The sequence below is a fragment of the Scylla paramamosain genome, unplaced genomic scaffold, assembly GCF_035594125.1.
Source record: "Scylla paramamosain isolate STU-SP2022 unplaced genomic scaffold, ASM3559412v1 Contig98, whole genome shotgun sequence".
Taxonomy (NCBI): domain Eukaryota; kingdom Metazoa; phylum Arthropoda; class Malacostraca; order Decapoda; family Portunidae; genus Scylla; species Scylla paramamosain.
In genome coordinates this window covers 156,098-175,000 of record NW_026973763.1, presented here as the reverse complement: position 1 = coordinate 175,000, position 18,903 = coordinate 156,098, and the positions used below count along the sequence as shown (strand labels likewise).

General features: G+C 38.6%; 1 protein-coding gene and 1 long non-coding RNA gene across 3 annotated transcripts; one reads left to right on the top strand and one right to left on the bottom strand.

Moving 5' to 3' along the window:
- Positions 1-1,327: 1,327 nt before the first annotated feature.
- On the top strand, positions 1,328-9,399 carry LOC135099013 (cadherin-23-like). Of its 2 annotated transcripts, none has more exons than XM_064001450.1 (9): positions 1,328-1,483; positions 1,980-2,066; positions 3,262-3,365; positions 3,676-3,857; positions 4,172-4,395; positions 4,975-5,163; positions 5,550-5,618; positions 5,911-6,068; positions 7,144-9,399. In XM_064001450.1, the coding sequence occupies exons 2-7, from the start codon at positions 1,980-1,982 to the stop codon at positions 5,553-5,555; spliced, it is 792 nt and encodes a 263-aa protein (XP_063857520.1). In that variant the 5' UTR covers positions 1,328-1,483; the 3' UTR covers positions 5,556-5,618; positions 5,911-6,068; positions 7,144-9,399. The 2 variants fall into 2 exon arrangements, with proteins under 2 accessions (XP_063857520.1, XP_063857519.1); XM_064001449.1 differs by having other exon boundaries at positions 5,550-5,622.
- A 201-nt stretch (positions 9,400-9,600) lies between these two features.
- LOC135099014 (uncharacterized) lies at positions 9,601-18,255 on the bottom strand. Its single transcript, XR_010267567.1, has 4 exons — positions 18,152-18,255; positions 16,755-16,866; positions 14,141-14,253; positions 9,601-10,275 (listed from the first exon to the last, which is right to left on the bottom strand). It is a non-coding gene; the product is annotated as an uncharacterized LOC135099014 (long non-coding RNA).
- Between the last annotated feature and the right edge of the window lie 648 nt (positions 18,256-18,903).

Genomic DNA, 18,903 nt, shown 5'->3' with positions numbered 1-18,903 from the left:
TGGTAGTGGCGGTGCTTGGCTTGCTATTAAAAATGAGCATAAGACTTACCCAATAGACCCCCTTGAAAACAGTACAGGTTATCTGCAGTGTTTCTCCTGTTAATAATGTAGAAATCTTACTAATCTGTCACTGGAATCATTAAAACACCCTTAAAGACCTGTATCATTTCATTTCGTGGATAAGTATATTTGATTCTTTCTCTCTCTCTGTATCTTCTTCTTCTTCTTCTTCTTCCTCTTAGTTCTATTTATATTTTTTTTCATTCCATCTCTATGTAATTCGTAACATTTTCCTTTTGTTTTTGTACATAATTTTTTTTCTATGTAATTTCTATATTTGTTAGTGGCGGTGCTTGGCTTGCTATTAGAAGTGAGCATAAGAATTACCCAATACAAGTCTTCTTTATTTATTTATGGCGATTTTATTAAGAATTTTATCTGTTATTATTTACTGAACTTCTGGTGTATATATATAAGATGTTTTTCACTAAAATAGATCGAAGTTAGATTATAATAATTACACACTGACAAATAAATAATTCCACTTTTTTTTATATATTCTGAAACCACCATTACTTTCAAGAGGGTTTAGTTGAAATGATGCAGGTTTTTAATGGTATTTTAATGGTTCTAGTGACAGATTAGCAAGATTTCTACATTATTAACAGGAAAAACACTCTTGATTACCTGTAGTGTTTTCAAAAGGGTCTAGTTGAAATGATGCAGGTTTTTAATGGTGTTTTAATGGTTCTAGTGACAGATTAGCAAGATTTCTACATTATTAACAGGAAAAACACTCTTGATTACCTGTAGTGTTTTCAAAAGGGTCTAGTTGAAATGATGCAAGTTTTACATGGTGTTTTAATGGTTCTAGAGATAGATTAGCAAGGTTTCTTCATGAACTGGGTCCTAATTGGCTTAGTGTGTGATGCACAGTGTCTGGAAATAATTTGGTTGCCTTTCATCGGTTTTATTAAGCGAAATATTGATACCTAACGCCCAACATGTAGGTATTATTAACATTATATTAAAAATTAACACCACAGCCAGCGAACTTAGCTGTCATAGGCTCCAGGAATGCTTGAAATGAATGAAATAATATATAAGGATAATAATAATAATAAGGAAATAATGTTTCAGCATTTCGTAGTGATAGAAATGTGGATAGCAATATTTTCTTATCTTTTTTTGTCTTTTGAATTCAGCGGCTGTTCATAAAAGTAAAAAGAAAAGAATCTTAAAAGAAATCTGTTAAGCTACTATAGAGGGTTACAATCCGATATTATATAGTATTTCAACCTTAATCTTTCCTAGTACCGATGCTCTTTTGTTTGTTGTTGTTGTGAGGGAGAGAGCATTTCTGTCATCTATACACAAAACTTTCCATTTCACTTACAAGATGGTGAAAAGAACGAACCTTGCTTATTATACACGGTTTTTAACGCTATAACACTTCTTTACTTGGATTTTACTCTCAAAAACTGTAAGTATATGAACACAGGTTGATCTGAGTAATGGATGTGTGCAGAAAGGTAGCGAAAGACTTGGGGAGAGGTGAAAATAAGTTTTTTTTTTTTTCCAGACTCCTTATCCTTGGTGAGTAATGTTTATGAAATCTTGTGTGAGCCTGTAGTGTTGACTGTGCTGAGTTATTTAGCTGTTATTTTACCCTCATCCCTCAGAATTTGTCACTTGTTACCCCCTTACTGGGCCAAGAGAGTTAAATAAGCCGTGTGTACAGGGTAGCTGACCAGGTGACTTTTCTCATTACAGATCTTACCGTAATTTGAAATATAGATATACACAACTAAAATTATAATGCTGATGGTGAATTTTAAAGGTTTATCTGCATTTTGGTGAAGTGTGGTTAGTTTTGTTAGGTGAGCAGGTTAAAAAGATAACAATTATGAAGATATGTTAATAGCAGACTTAGTGGTGTCCCCCAAGGTTATATCATTCATTTAATTTTTGCCTTCCAGATGACTGTGTTGGTGATAGAACCCTGGCAGGAAGAGGTGACGTTGCCTTGGATATTCAGAGTGAGGGAGACTGGCAGAAGACACAAGGTATGTAATAATTTTGTTACTTCTGCCTCACTCTTCTGTTGTGATATATATGTGTGTATTAGTGTTATGGAGAGTTATAGAAGTTATAGAATAAATGTGTCAGCCTCAGTACACCGTGGAAGTGGTATTGGTGGGTCTTTTTAATTAACACCAAATATTGAACCACATATTTGCTGTACAGTTCTGTTGAATATTGTTGGTATTGGTGAATATTCTTTAGCATATTGGATGAAGCAGGTAGTAGGCAGGAAGGTAGGCCTATGTGGGGTGCCGTGTGGGGTGTATAGGCTGGCGCTGAAATCTTTTGTGTTGATTGCGGTTCAGATTTAATTGTGTGGACCTGTACACTTCCTTGCCTCATTGAAAGGATAACAAAAAAAATGTGTACTTTGTGTTAAGGCTGTGTCATCAACACTTGTAGACTATCTTAATTATAAGGAATTATCATTTACTTCAGTCACCCGTACAAAATAGAGACATGACCTTTTTATTTATTTATTTATTTATTTATTTATTTATTTATTTGTTTGTTTGTTTGTTTATTTATTTATTTATTTATTTATCTAGGCTGTGATTGGTTGGTGAGATATTAGTTACCAGAAAGATGTGACTGGGACTTTTAAGTAAAATGAGTTCTTGTGGAATCTTGGTTCTTGAACTTATTCGTTCCTGAATGCCATTTGAAATCCAAAGTGTTTGAAAACCAAAACTATTTGCCCCATAGGAATCAATGTAAAATGGATTAATCAGTTCTCAGACACTCATCTACACTTTCTTAGCAGCTTACAAATTATTTATCCAGAAAGGATGTATATACTGAATGAACTTGATGACACAGAACTAATCAGAAGATACTGTTTAGACCATGCAGGTATTCTCTTTGTCATTGATCTAGTGAGGGAAGCCTTACAGAGGGACACAGAGAGGAGCAACCTACTTATTGAAAAAATGAATAACACTTGGACATCTTGCTGCTGAGTAAAGTTACTGGAAAAATGCAGTTGTGCAGTAATGATGGTGTTTTGGGTCATTGAAAGAGCCACAGGTGACTCAGGATTACTTCTGACTGCCGAAAACTGTTTGTTTTCATCAAGTGCACACCCATGATGAAATAATTCTTTATTGTATTGAGAATGTGAGTGAAGTATTGCAGTGAGGTGTTATAGACAGATTCTTACATGTACTTTGTTCATAGATTGATCCAGACACTGGGGTTATTACTGTGGCCTCTGCTCTCAACCGGGAAGAGAGGAGCACCTTCAACCTCCTCATTGAGGCTTGGGACAACTACCAGTTTGGGTATGCAACTGGGGAATCCAGGAATGCCTTCATGCAGCTTGGATGAGTTAAATACTTGTGTGTGTGTGTGTGTGTGTGTGTGTGTGTGTGTGTGTGTGTGTTGCTTTTTTATTTTCCATGTCTCATTTGTCATGACTAAATGTTTAGAGTAAATAAGATGTTTAGTATAATTTCAGATAGTGCAGTTGCTCCCTATGATATGTTGTCCTATGGTATTATGGTCTGTTATTTGTATCTCCTATATAGAATATATCATTGTAGCAGGGAATATTATAATCAGAGTGACATAGATTACTTGCTGCTATTTCAGTGTGACAGTTGCTGACATCAATGATGAAGTGCCTGTGTTTGAGGAGCGGGAAGACTGCACCATGATTACCGAGTTTCACCAGCCTCGGGAAACCATCACTGTGGTGCATGCCACTGATGGTGATGACATAAACTCACCCAATGGTAGGATCCTTTTTTCCATTGAAGGTGGAAATGAGAAAGGTAAGGTTTTGTACATTCTATTTAAAATTTCTTGTGGCATTGTATCAAAGTTGTGTGGATAAGGAGACAGTTTCATTGTGAAGGCTGGTGTGTAGAATTTACAAGAAACATGTTAAAACCCCATCAGTGTCTTGTTATTTTCAGATACTATTGTATGGTTTAGATTATTTACACATGCCAGTTAGCCTTACCTCTGCTTTGGGTGATGATAACTTTGAAATATAATATTTTACAAATTGAATGATGTGCAAATGAAATGTACATCCTTTAGGCTATGCTCTGCAACACTCATCACATCATGTTTTATATTTCAGGTCCGTTTGAGATCCGCCATATAGAAAAAACAGCAGCTGAAATATTTGCTGCCAAGCCCCTTGTTGGCCATTATGGAAACTATTCATTGGAGGTTCAAGCACAAGACAGAGGATTCCCACCAAACTCTGTTTTGTCTCATATTAATATATGTGTACTAGACTTGAATGACCATGCTCCACAGTTTGTCTCTCCATCTGAAAATGTTACAATCAAAGTGCCAGAGGTTTGTATACTGCGCTGCCTTTATGTCTTTTTGTGCATCTATCCTTATAATCTTGACAAACAATAAGTTTTTATGTAATTTCATAGGAGAAAATTTGGATTAAGATACACAAAATATGTTGCATTGTAAGTTTCAGTTCCAAAGGATTTGCTTTCTTTAAAATTATGAACTGTCACCAATATATATAATTGTAATTGATTCAAAGAATGAAAATGATGCATATATTCCACTTATTTTTTATTTTTTATTTTTTAATTTATTTTTTTTTTTATGTCAAAGTAACAGTTTCAACCAAGAAAGTTGTCAGTATCATGACAATCTAGGAAATCTATCTATTTTATCCTAACTCTTATCTCCCTCTGAGAGCATTTCCTATGTGATAGCCATGACAGAACAGTCTCCATCTCCTCTAAACTCATTTTGCAATAGAGATCATTATCACTTAAGTAGACAATAATGTAAATTATTGAACTATAAAATAAGACTTATTCAGTTTTACCAGTAATTTTACTGATTAATTTACACTGTAGTTGGTTAATGATAAGTCTTGGGATATTTACTTTAATATGTTTGTTACAGAATGGTACTGTTGGGAGCCTGGTGATACAGGTGAGAGCTACAGATCAGGACATTGGCATCAATGGAGCAGTCCGTTACAGGATCCTAAAAGACACTTTGGGACACTGGCAGACCTTCACCATAGATCAGACAACAGGAGCCATATTGCTGCAAAAGCCTCTTGACAGGGAGAGACAGAAGCTCTATGAGGTGAGTCTTTTGACTTAATATTTTCCTTGTAATATCCAATTTATTGACAATCCACTGTAGGGTATGGAAAGGCTGCAGTATGTAATGTATAATAATATTGACAATGGTATGAGTTACTTCAGGATCCTTAGTTTTGCAAACTCTGTGTTATATGTTTCTCAGGATGTTATGAAATATTGGTATGATATGAGTTTCCACTCTCTCTCTCTCTCTCTCTCTCTCTCTCTCTCTCTCTCTCTCTCTCTCTCTCTCTCTCTCTCTCTCTCTCTCTCTCTCTCTCTCTCTCTCTCTCTCTCTCTCCACTATTATGGTAATTGTATTATGTGTGTTATCTGCTGTGCTTGGATTTACACAGTTATATACAGTTTGGTTTTGTGGGTTTGCAGGTTTAGTCAAAACTACAGACTACATAGCCAAGATAACTGTTCTAAAGGAGAAAGAATGTATTTAAGAAAGTAGGTGAGTTGTTTGATCCAGTTAAGGTGACAATGTAGCAGTGGTGTTTTGTATCAAAAAGAAAACAGGATTTTGCCATGCCTTCTCAAAAATTTCAGGACTTGCTTTCACTACCAACTTTTAACATTGTTACCTTGCATGCATGTTCAACAAAAGTCAAAGCTAATGAGAAACTTGCTTTTATAAAACAGCTTGCTACCCAACAAAGCAAAGGATTATATTTATTTATTTATAGTCTTTCACTATTCCATAATTCAAGCCAGTGAATCTAATCTCTTTCTTTCTATACAGATACCAGGATATGTGACCACCACCATCACCCTCACCACCACCACCACCACCACCACCACCACCACCACCACCACCACCACCACCACCATTGGAGATGCCCCTCTGTAGTTGCACATTACGGCCCTGTTGTGTACCCTGGTGGCCTTCATAGTTGACCGGTGAGTATGTATATTTGTTGAGGGTTGCTGTGCTCTCAGTCACTGTCTTCCGAGGCTACAGAGAGTTTCTCCTGTTGATACTGTAGAAATGTTGTGTATCTGTCAGAAGAACCATAAAAAACTCTCTTGAAAACCTGTGTCTCTTCAACTAGAGGCTTTTGGGAAGTAGTGGAGGTGTGGCCAGACTTGTTTCAGAATGTACCAGAAAGTCTAACCTGATTTTCTTGTTAATATTGGGATTTTTATTGGAGTTAAAAGGAAGTTTGATATTTTATCAATATTTATTTATTTGGTGAATTCAATGAAGTTTGACATAAAGTTATATTCAAAGTATTTACAAACACACACACACACACACACACACACACACACACACACACACACACACACACACACACACACACACACACTTACACACACACACACACTACAGGTCTTAACCAATGCATCATAAATTTTTGTGTATAGTTATTGTGCTTAGTATTTTGTAAACAGCATCTTTAATAATTCTATTGCATGCCTAAAAAAAAAAAAATTTCAAGCAACATAGCTTAATATTTGTGTTTGTTTATGTGCATGGCTCTAAATAATATATGTTTGTGTGTTTGTGTGTTAGTTGGCTTGTGTGTGTCTGTGGTTTGCTATTGGTTCAGTACATCTGTGCCTGGCCTGGTCTGAAACGTGGCTGCTTTACAATGTTTTCTGGCACAGAGGAAGAAATGGTGTGCTGTTCTTCTGTTTTGTCCTGACTGAGAAGCTGTTGTGCTTTTTTTTTCCTTGTTCTGCGTTGCTGTGCTTCAAGGGGTAGACTTGCCTGTCCTCCATTGTCCTGTGTCTGTCATGCTTGTTGTATAGTCAGTAAAACACCTTTTGTTCTGTCTTGCCCTGAATGGTCTGTTGTGCTTGTTGTGTCTCTCAGATCTTCCACATTCTCTTCTTCTCTTATTTTTTCTGATAATTTCATTTGACTTTAATTCTTTTCATCTATCAACACCAATATACCACACCACACCACCACCACCACCACCACCACCACCACCTGCATCACACTCAGACTTTCCTTTCCTCCACTTAGCTGAGTGCAGCTGTCGGTGACTGCAGGAATGGACCTCAGATGGTGGACACAACAGCATTACCAAGTCAAGAAGTTGTCCAGTATTTTATCTCTGCTCTCAAACAAGCAATGACCAGTGGTGGTGTTGTTCATGTCTGGCTTGTGTGTGTGTGTGTGTGTGTGTGTGTGTGTGTGTGTGTGAGTTTGTTCATCCATTATGATTTGAAGAGATTGTGTTTGTATTTTTATTGTGGGACTCTGTGATTATACTTTGAAATAATATGGCCTTAAAATTGACCTTTGACTCTGTGTGGTAGTGGAGTGAGGCTTGTGACAGTTAGGAATTGGTTGTCAAAAAGTGACCACATTGGTTTTTCCTCAATTGCTTTAGCCATGAAAGTTCTATTCCTTGTGTTCTTTGTCATGATGATGTTTGATTCCCTTGGTTTCCAATTGGTTGCCTTTGTGTGAGTTTTGATCCAGTCATTTACTTCCCTACTTACTGAATTCCAGGAAACAAAGGGATTGCTTGCTCCTTTTGCTTCCTTGTGGACAAATTCACTGCTAATAGTTTGTTATTTGGAAGTTTGATTGAAGGCTTGTTCCTCCCTCTCCTCCACCCTATGACTACTTGATGCTATCTAGTAAAATTCTTCACAATGATGTTTTCCATGCCTTCGCTGCCCTAAACCCTTGGAAAGCTTGGAGGGGTCCCTCCTCTTGTTCTTCAAAACTGCATTTCTGTGCTTGCACCTTGCCAAGTCAAACTCTTTCAACTCTGTGTGTCAACATGTAATAATATTACTTCTTGCTGGAAGTTTGCCTACATTCAGCCTGTTCTTGAAAAGGGTGACCATTCTAATCCCTCATACTACTGTCCTGTTGCTTTAATTTTCTGCCTATCTGAAGTTTTTGAATTTATCCTCAAAAGGAAGATTCTTAAACATCTATCACTTGACAACTTTCTATCTAATTGCCAGTATGTGTTCCATAATGGCCAGACAAAAGAAAACATGTGTTCAGTGGCTTCAGCCACCACCAATGGTCTCTCTTTTTAAGATTTCCTGCTCAACTAATGTTTAAGTATCTCATTACAAAGATAAGAATATAGATATCATAAAGATGGTTATTCATATTGATTAGCATATTAGCATTATGAATGTTCCTGTTCATATGATTATAACTATCAGCAGAAAAAATTGTATAACATGTGTCATTCATTTACTTGAAGCTGCATTGTCAAGGAAGCTTGATACACTTTTCAGTGATGTGTTTATGTGCTAACATATGTGTGCTTGGAGCATAAAAGATAGTCTACACTATATTTTGACAAATAAACAGTTGGTATGAAAAAATTACTTTTACCTACAGCACTTACTTAATTTGCATTTGGGCACCATCTCTTTGAAAATAGTCCATTTGAGCAGCAATACAGCAGCACATTCAGCACTGTTGTCACCCCTGAAACTTATTCTGGAAGTGTTGTTCTCTAAGCATGTCAAGCATCTACTGTTTGTGCAGAATCATCTCCACAATGGACAGAAGAAGCATCAGGCCAAAGTCTGTCAGGAATTCTGTCAGCCAGCCATGAATGACCCAACCTTCATGTCAAAGGACATCTCTGGGAACAAAATTTGGGTTTACAGGTATAACACCCTAACCCAAACAAGTCTTTACAATAGAAGAGTCCAGCATCTCCATGCAGGGCATGGTTCAGGTCTGGAAAACCACTAAGAGCATTTTTATTCAATGTCTTTGAGATTCATAGGATAGTTCATCATGAATTCATCCCCCAAAAAAGATCATCAACTGCCAGTTCTACTCAAGTGTTTTGAGGCATCTGAGGACATTAATTTTGGCAGATATGGCTTGAAATGTGGTGCAAGGCTAAATGGATGCTCCATGATGATGATGATGATGATGCACCCTCTCTTACATATCTCTTATAATGCATGGGCTTCTCAGATGCATGATTATCCCTTTGCAGCTGCCCTACTCATCAGATTTGGTACCAACCCTTGTGACTTGTGTCATGCTCCCCACATGGACATTCATTCTATGGAAACAATGAGAAATTGATCTCAAGATGAGATAAGTCTTTAGCCATGACAAGTTGTAGCCAGCCAGGGATTGAACCTCTCACTGAGAGAACACAAGGATGACACCTTAGACATTGAGACCATGATGACTGTCAGGTCCCAAGTTCAGTTTTAGGACATTTATACTCCTAATCTCTGCACTTTTTTTTCCTGGAAATAATAAAGATGCAGCTGAAGGGATGCTCTTTTGACACCATGGGGTAGGTTCATTAGATTAGATTAGATGTGATTTACTTTAGAGTTTTAATGAAAGCAATGGCAAAAAAAGACTATGGTTCCAGCCTGTGTGAGACAACCCTCAAGAATTTAAATATTTCCAAACTACTTATAGCATTCAGATTGTTCATGGATACAACTGAAGGTAATACAAACATAGGAGTTGTAAAAATATTTTTTTAAATAATGAATTAAGACTTATACAGTACACAAACATTCATTAAAAGACCACACTGAGCCACTGTTTACACAAACAGCTGATGAATGCTCACTGTTGATGTCACTATCAATGGTGGCAGCTGCAGCAGTTACAGCTCATTCTTCTCACCAAACTTGCATCACTGTGTATAGTGCTAGTGATGTTGGGATTGGAACTGCACTTGCTACCTCGATATCAGTGTTACAGACATTTTTACAATTTGTTGCGGACCATCCATGCAGTAGGCTTTAAATTCCGTTAGGGTACGACTCGCAAGCAAGCTGATCCCAGGCAGTATACGTGATTTGCATCAGAATACTGCACATTAGTGGCGAGCTGACTGTAGTCACCACAAAAGAAATCTATACAGCAAAAATGCATGTGAAAAGCACATATGGAAAAAATGTGGATATATTTGAGTTGCATATCCATCATGTGCTAGAACACAGTCATCATACATCTCACAGCAGCTGAGACGCTTGTGTAGCTGTTCATACACATCCAACACCAGTGCTGGTCCAGCTGCCACGGAAGCAGCATCCATAACTGACGACTCCATCAGGCTTCACGCAACCCATCATTGACTAATTTTGGATGCTTACAGTTTTGTTGCTGTGCTTTACCATAGGTCACCAGGAGCTGAAAATGAAAGAAAAAGCACATTCCTTGGCATAGCTGCAGCAGGGAGTGTTAGTGATATATATGGCAGCTGATCTTGTGTTGACCCAGAAAGCCATTTACCAGCTTAAAAACTCCACTGTCACCCTCCTGCCTCCAGGCTTAGCATTAATGCCCCCCCCCTGAAAAAAACTCTTAAATCCCCCCCAAAAAAGTTTAAGTGGTTATTTCAGGGGGTTTTAGAAAATATATTTTACTAATCAAGATTTAGTTGTATATTATATTGATAATTAAGGTCTATATATATACATACACATTAAAATTGTAAAAGTAGTCAAGTCTGTCCCATTAAATTCCTAACCTGTATCAGCATGACCTAAACAAGTGTGTGTTCTTCATTAAAAGAGTGTCAAAATCTTTCAAGATCTAACTCCCCTTGTAATTTCTTGCACCTAGCCAAAAACATCTCCAATAACTTTGCTTCTTCGTGGCACTACTGCCATCTCATCTATTTCTAAAGCTGAACTCTTCACTCAAACCTTTGCTAAAAACTCTACCTTGGATAATTCAGGGTCTGTTCCTCTGTCTCCTCCATCCTCCGATTACTTCACGCTACCTATGAAAATCCCTTGCAGTGATGTTTTCCATGCCCTGGCTAGCCTTAACCCTCAGAGAGCTTACAAACCTGATGGAGTCCCTCCCATTGTTTTCTGAAACTGTGCCTCTGTGCTTGCACCTTGCCTAATCAAACTCTTCCAAATTTGTCTATCAATATCTACCTTTCCTTCTTGCTGGAAGTTTGCCAAAATTCAGCCTGTTCCTAAAAAGGGTGACCATTCTAATCCTTCAAATTATCGTCCTATTGCTGTAATTTCCTACCTCTCCAAAGTTTTGAATCTATTCTCAACAGGAAGATTCATAAACATCTATTATTTCACAACCTTCTATCTGATTGCCAGTATGGGTTCTGTCTAGGCCACTCTACTGGTGATCTTATGGAGTTCCCTACTGAGTCTTGGTCATCCTCTTTTAGGGATATTGGTGAAACTTGCTGCTGTTGGCTTGTGCCTATCAAAAGCTTTTAATAGAGTCTGGCATAAAGCTTTGATTTCCAAACTATCCTCCTATGGCTTCTATCCTTCTCTCTGTAACTTCATCTCAAGTTTCCTTTCTGATCATTCTATTGCTGCTGTGGTAGACAGTCACTGTTCTTCTAAATCTATTAACAGTGGTGTTTCTCAGGGTTCTGTCCTGTCACTCACTCTCTTCTTATTTTTTGTTAATGATCTTCTAAACCAAACTTCTTGTCCTATCCATTCCTACACTGATGATACCACCTTGCACTTTTCCATGTCTTTTTTGTAGACATCGAACCCTTCAGGAAGTAAACAATTCTCACAAGGAAGCCACAGAATGCCTGACTTCTCAACTCTCTAAAATTTCTGATTGTGACCGAGCAAACCTAGCAGTGTTCAATGCACCAAAGACTTAATTCTTCCATCTATCAACTCGACACAACCTTCCAGGCAACTATCCCCTCTTCTTCAGTGACACTCAACCATCCCCCTCTTCTACTGAACATCCTCAGTCTGCCCTTCAGTTATAATCTGAACTAGAAACTCTTCATCTCATCTCTAGCTAAAACAGTTTCTATGAAGTTAGGTGTTCTGAGTGTTCTCCACCAGTTTTTCTCATCCCCCAGCTGCTAGCTTTGTACAAGTGAAGTGTACAATAGTGAAGAGTAACAAGGAAAAGAAGTAAGAATATATATAAGAAGAATATATATATAAGAAGAAGAAGAAGAAGAGAGAAGGAAAGAAAAAGAAAAAGAAAGAAAAAAAAAAAAGGGAGAAAGAAAGGAAGAGGGATTAAGAAGAAGAAGAAGAAGAAGAAGAAGAAGAAGAAGAAGAAGAAGAAGAAGAAGAAGAAGAAGAAGAAGAAGAAGAAGAAGAAGAAGACACACACACACACAAAGAGGTCGAGGGGATTAAAGACAGCTCTTCATATAGATGCTCTCTCTCTCTCTCTCTCTCTCTCTCTCTCTCTCTCTCTGAAAGTTTCTCTAATATCAAGTTTTCTCAGTTGATGCTGATGATGATGATGATGATTAGAGGAGGAGGAGGAGGAGGAAAAAGAACAAGAAGAAGAAGAAGAAGAAGAAGAAGAAGAAGAAGAAGAAGAAGAAGAAGAAGAAGAAGAAGAAGAAGAAGAAGAAGAAGAAGAAGAAGACACACACACACACACACACACACACACACACAAAGAGGTCAAGGGGATTAAAGACAGCTCTTCATATAGATGCTCTCTCTCTCTCTCTCTCTCTCTCTCTCTCTGAAAGTTTCTCTAATATCAAGTTTTCTCAGTTGATGCTGATGATGATGATGATGAGAGGAGGAGGAGGAGGAGGAGGAGGAGGAAAAAGAACAAGAACAAGAACAAGAAGAAGAAGAAGAAGAAGAAGAATAAGGAGAGGAGGAGGAGGAGGAGAAGAAGTATGTGTATTTGTAATTCATATAAATAATATATATTGAAAGTTGAAATTATAACTAGATCTCTCTCTCTCTCTCTCTCTCTCTCTCTCTCTCTCTCTCTCTCTCTCTCTCTCTCTCACTTAATTAAAATTCTTTCTGGTTAATCTTCCCTCCCCCCGCCCTCTCTCTCTCTCTCTCTCTCTCTCTCTCTCTCTCTCTCTCTCTCTCTCTCTCTCTCTCAAAGGATTAAAGAAGAAGGAGGAGGAGGAGGAGGAGGAGGAGGAGGAGGAGGAGGAGGAGGAGGAGGAGGAGGAGGAGGAGGAGAGAGAAAGAGAGAGACAATGAATTTATATATTGCCACAAGTCATTTAGCCAATAAGCCAGCAGCAGGAGGAGGAGGAGGAGGAGGAGGAGGAGGAGGAGGAGGAGGAGGAGGAGGGAGGAGGAGAGGAGGAGGAGGAGGAGGAGGAGGAGGAGGAGAGGAATAAGTAGTAGGAGGAGGAGGAGGAGGAAAAAGAAGAACAAGAACAAGAACAAGAAGAACAAGGAGGAGGAGGAGGAGGAGGAGGAGGAGGAGGAGGGGCAGGAAAGAATGGATGAGATAAGGAACTCAAGTTAAGGAAACAAGTGTAAATAGATTAGGATGGAGAACAGGTGAAAAGGTAACAGCCTCCTACACTGATGCAGTCATCTGGAAACAGCACACTCCTGCCTCTTCTTAATCTTGCCACACAAAAATCTCTCAACCAAGAGATTTTAATCTTATTGCAATTTTCAATACAAAGGATGTGAGTTTAGTGCCATTTAGTTTAGCGTAACAGAGGCATACAGAGTTGTACTACTGAGGACTCAAAGCAAGCTGTTTTTGACAAAATATCCAAACCCTCCCTGTTTGTGAGGAGAGATACACCATGTTTTTGTTAGTGTTTCAAAGGGAATTTGATGTACCCACTCACACACACACAATCTCCATTACTTTGTACCACATTGAGCTGCCTCAACATCCACCTAAATGCTGACAACATCAAACACAAAGAAAGAGATGCTGAATGTTTTCCATTGCTAATATTTTTGCAAGCATCTGGTTATTTCTTACAACATGTATCTTGATTGCCCCTTAGGATGTGATGAGACCATATCTGGTCTCTTAGACTAAGTGCGCATGCACGCACACACGCACACAGCTTAGGCTCATGCCCTGTACAATACAACTAGGTAAATACACACACACACACACACACACACACACACACACACACACACACACACACACACACACAGGAGGGTAAGACTGCTAGCCTTGCACTCCAGCCAAGAGACAAGATGACAACTATTCAGCTAACATCCAGTACCTATTCACTGATGGGTAAACAATGCCCGTCCTCGGCACGCAGACTCTGCCTCCGGGTGATTACCTGTGGATTTGTCCGTTGTTGTGGAAATACTCAAGGCCCTTCAGTACTTCCCTAAGTGCTGTGGCGATAACTGCCTCGTCAAACACTCCGTGCCTGCAGCCTGTACTCTCATCCTGCAAGAAAGGCTTGTTTAATGGATCACTGATGAAAGGAGTGCACTTTTATTAGGAGAATTTTCAAGATGGTAAATATGTACAGTCAAAATGTAGTATTGTATGCAAGAAATGTCATAAGTGTAATAAAGGCAAGTACATATATCATATTTGACAGTAACTATGTATGGTTAAAATGTAATGATACATTGTAAGGAGAAATGTCAGAGTGTAATAAAGACATATATATTATGTTTGACAGCATATCACAATAGAAATATTACATCTCCATTTCATGACAGCATATCTAAGAAACAAGTTTTCAGTGTATTCAAGCATGTAATGCTTAAAGCAAGCCCTCCAAAAATCAAGGTCTAATCTTTTCACTTTTTTTTTTTTTTTTTTTTTTTATCTTCATGTTTTGTCTGTTATTGAAGCATACTAGCTTTGCATATTTTAATGCAGTGTGATTGGCATCTCATGTAGTATTATTTTTAATTTTTTTTTTTTTTTTTACTTCCTGTACTAATGAAACACTTTTCAGTGAATGATAATACTGTCACCTTGTGGCAACACAAGAGCTTGTAAGTACAGTATGAAGTGCACCCATTGTGTTTCTCTTGAGGCCAATTCTGATCACATTTTCTTTTGTGTTAATGAAACATCATGTCAATGAAATTCTCTGACATTCAGCTTTCACAAAAATACTGTATCACAGTTTTGGGATGAGAGATCCTCTGAAAATCTTCCAACTTCCATACCACTCTCTTCCTTTTGAATTCACACATGCTTTACATCCTTGGTTTGGAATTAACAACATTCCACTGGAAGGAGATGCCTCACGTTCCCTCATCTCTCTTTGTTTCACAGCAGGCACAGATATGCTGTCGTGGCACTGTGTCCAGCAGGAAGCCGAACGGGCGCAAGCCCAAGACCGCAAACCCGGCTTCGGCCACAACAGCATAACTACACCCACTGTGAAACAAAGACAGATTAGAATGTTGTGAATATGAAAATATTTCATTACCAGTCATTCTCTGAAGTATGACAAGTGATTTATCCATGGAGTTAAGTACAGAAAGTACAGTAACTCCCTGATAATTAACATGAGAAGACAAATATTCCACACACACAAGTATCAGCAGGCCAACATAACAATCTACAACCAGCAATAGCTGAGAAAATTGTGAAAAAAATCTACCATGTTAAATATGCTTTGGATATAATACAGAATGCCTGGAGACACCTTTTATGAAGATCAGTATGAGAATGTCCAACACTGGTATTAGGAGTGATATGTTGAAAAGGTGTTCTTGAATAATCAGCATACTTGTTCACTGACCACTTTTGGTGCCCTTGTTTTGAAAGAAAGTTTCGTCTCACCCTGAGACTGAGAACTTTGAGATACGTACTTTCCATATTTTCATTATTTTCAACCAAGATCATAAAGATAGTGTGTGCTTATATAAAGTGTTTCAATGATAACCATTGACTGTACCATTATATAAGATAGATAAAGGATTTAAATATACTTGTTAAAACTTAGGAAAACAGACACAATTAGTTTCTTTACGTCATCAGCGTAAAGCGAGAGAGAGAGAGAGAGAGAGAGAGAGAGAGAGAGAGAGAGAGAGAGAGAGAGAGAGAGAGAGAGAGAGAGAGAGAGAGAGAGAGAGAGAGAGAGAGAGAGAGAGAGAGAGAGAGATGATAAGATACTAACTCCTGAACTAGGATGAGATAACAGTACAGTTAATATACCTATCAGCAATGACTTATAATGTGATGTCAGAGGGCAGATGTTGTGATAACATTCCATCTTTGGTAATTCTTCTTTTATAAGTGTTGTGGCCAAGATAAAATCTCACCCCATTGGCCAGTCACCAATAAGCCTCACTAAGCCAGTCACCAATAAGCCTCAATAAGCCACAAGTCATTTAGCCAATAAGCTAGTACGAGGAGGAGGAGGAGGAGGAGGAGGAGGAGGAGGAGGAGGAGGAGGAGGAGGAGGAGGAGGAGGAATAAGAAGGAGGACGAGAAGGAGGAGGAGAAATAAGGAGGAGGAGGAGGAGGAGGAGGAGGAGGAGGAGGAGGAGGAGGAGGAGGAGGAGGAGGAGGAGGAGGAATAAGGAGGAGGACGAGAAGGAGGAGGAGGAAATAAGGAGGAGGAGGAGGAGGAGGAGGAGGAGGAGGAGGAGGAGGAGGAGGAGGAATAAGAAGGAGGACGAGAAGGAGGAGGAGGAATAAGGAGGAGGAGGAGGAGGAGGAGGAGGAGGAGGAGGAGGAGGAGGAGGAGGAGGAGGAGGAGGAGGAATAAGAAGGAGGACGAGAAGGAGGAGGAGAAATAAGGAGGAGGAGGAGGAGGAGGAGGAGGAGGAGGAGGAGGAGGAGGAGGAGGAGGAGGAGGAGGAGGAGGAGGAGGAATAAGAAGGAGGACGAGAAGGAGGAGGAGGGAATAAGGAGAAGGAGGAGGAAAAAGAAGAATAAAGTGAATGAGTGTTGTGGGCATAGCATTGCACCAGTACCTGCATAAGTTAGTAAAGCTGTGAGACACCTCACATGCCTTGCCTGTCACCGCTTGTGCCGGCTGGCAATGCAGAACACAATCTCCAGGACTCCGTGGTTAGGGTGACAGTTCTGTGGGAATGGAAGATCATTAGATTTTCACTCGTATCAAGTTGAATTGGTTTAGCTGACACACACTCTCTCTCTCTCTCTCTCTCTCTCTCTCTCTCTCTCTCTCTCTCTCTCTCTCAATTGATTGCAAAGACCACAAAGATGATTAGCAGAGGTTTTTGTGAGTGATTCTCCTGTTAGTAATGTAGGAATGTTAATTTGTCACTAAAACCATAAAAAACATCTTTAAAAACCTGTGCCACTTTGAATAGTGCCTTTTAAAAGCGTGTTTCTCCCATCAGTACAGTAGAAATGCAGTTATTTATTTACATTTTATATATAACACACACACTCACACACACACACACACACACAGAGGTGGTCTGGCAGGGAAGTGTTATGAGAGATGTATAAACCCATAGCAAGGCAAGGCACACAGCTTTCACACTCACCTCACACTCACAACACACTTTCAACACCTTAACCTTTGTTGGGGAAGAAAATCACTAAAATATCACCCTTATTCTCACTTATTATCACCCTTACCTCACTTACCTCCCTTATTCTCACTCACAACACTATTTCTTCGCATTAACCCTTGTTGGGGAAGAGAACCACTGAAATATCACCCTTATTCTCACTTATCACCCTTACCTTATTTATTACCACCCTTAACTCACTTATTACCACCCTTATTCTCACTCACAACACTCTTTCCTCCCATTAACCTTTGTTGGGGAAGAGAAGCACTAAAATATTATCTCCTACGAATTTATTAAGCCAGCACTCATCACTTTAGCCCTTGATGGAGACGAAAAGCACTCCTCCCCTATCCTTACAAGAGCACTCACTAAAATCTTATGTCCATATACCAAAAACCAAACACAATTTTCCCCCTCACCCTTACACCCACTCACTCAAGCCCTTAAGAACGTAAGAAATAAGGGAAGCTGCAAGAAGCGACCATGCTTACAGATGGCAGTCCCTTTGTGAAATATACCTAAATATTGCCATGTTATTCCCAGATTTTTAAGCTTGTACCCGTTATTTCTTGTTCTACCCTGGTTGCTGATACTAAATATTTTGCTTACATCTCCCTTGTTATAACTCTTATACCAATTAAAGACTTGTATCAGGAGAGAGAGAGAGAGAGAGGGTGCCTATCCTGTATAACATAATAAAAATATTCCCAAAAGGAAGCCCTTATGTAATCTCAGATATCTTAACAGTCACGTCTCCCAGCGCTGTCATTTTGCCAACATACATTCCTCATTCACTTCACAATAAAATTTGACGGCTAACTTACCCGTTTGAGGTGAAATAACGAAGATTAAAGAGCGATTAATATATCCACTGCACTACACTCGATCGGCTTCCAACTAGCCTACTCCCACATCGGTTATTTATTTTATTTTTATTTATTTGCTTATTACTGTTGTTTTTTTCACATAAATGTTTGTTTTGAGTTTTTGTTTATTTAATTTTTGGTTGTTTTGTGTTTTGTTCTGTTTTATGAGTTAATTATTTTGCTGATCTCGTCATTCATTAATAAAATTCTTGATCCATTTATTTGCTTTATTCTTGTGTGTGTGTATAATTATATATATTTTATAATGTTAAGAGTTAATTCTTTTTTTCTTGTGTGTTTTTCTGTTTTTTCTTCTGTTTTGTGTCTCGAAAAAGAAAATCAGATTATTTATTTCATCTTCGAATGTGGAGCAGTTTTGTTTATTTATTTATTTAATTTTGCCTAAATCAATCGTTTTTAATTGCAGTTTTCAGTAGAAACGTTTATTCTGGTTTTTTATTATGTTCGATTTCTCAGTTTTGTGACTATATTATATTTTTTGAGACTTGTGAAGGCTAGCTGATAAACACTGACTACTAACCCTTTAACTACTAAGAAACACCATTTATCTCTCTCCCTCGCCAGCCTCCCTATTGCCAACTGTCTTCCACATCTATATAATCAGGAAACCATGTCAAAAAAACTACTTATGGGATGCTGGCGTTAACCATATAACTGGGTAGCCTATCTCCACTATTCGCCAACATCTA

What these genes read in the sequence shown, in the direction of transcription:
- LOC135099013 (XM_064001450.1), top strand. Translation starts at nt 1,980, where the DNA reads ATGACTGTGTTGGTGATAGAACCCTGGCAGGAAGAGGTGACGTTGCCT. An exon ending in AGACTGGCAGAAGACACAAG is followed by an intron (nt 2,067 to 3,261) that starts GTATGTAATAAT and finishes CTTTGTTCATAG; the next exon opens with ATTGATCCAGACACTGGGGT. An exon ending in TGGGACAACTACCAGTTTGG is followed by an intron (nt 3,366 to 3,675) that starts GTATGCAACTGG and finishes CTGCTATTTCAG; the next exon opens with TGTGACAGTTGCTGACATCA.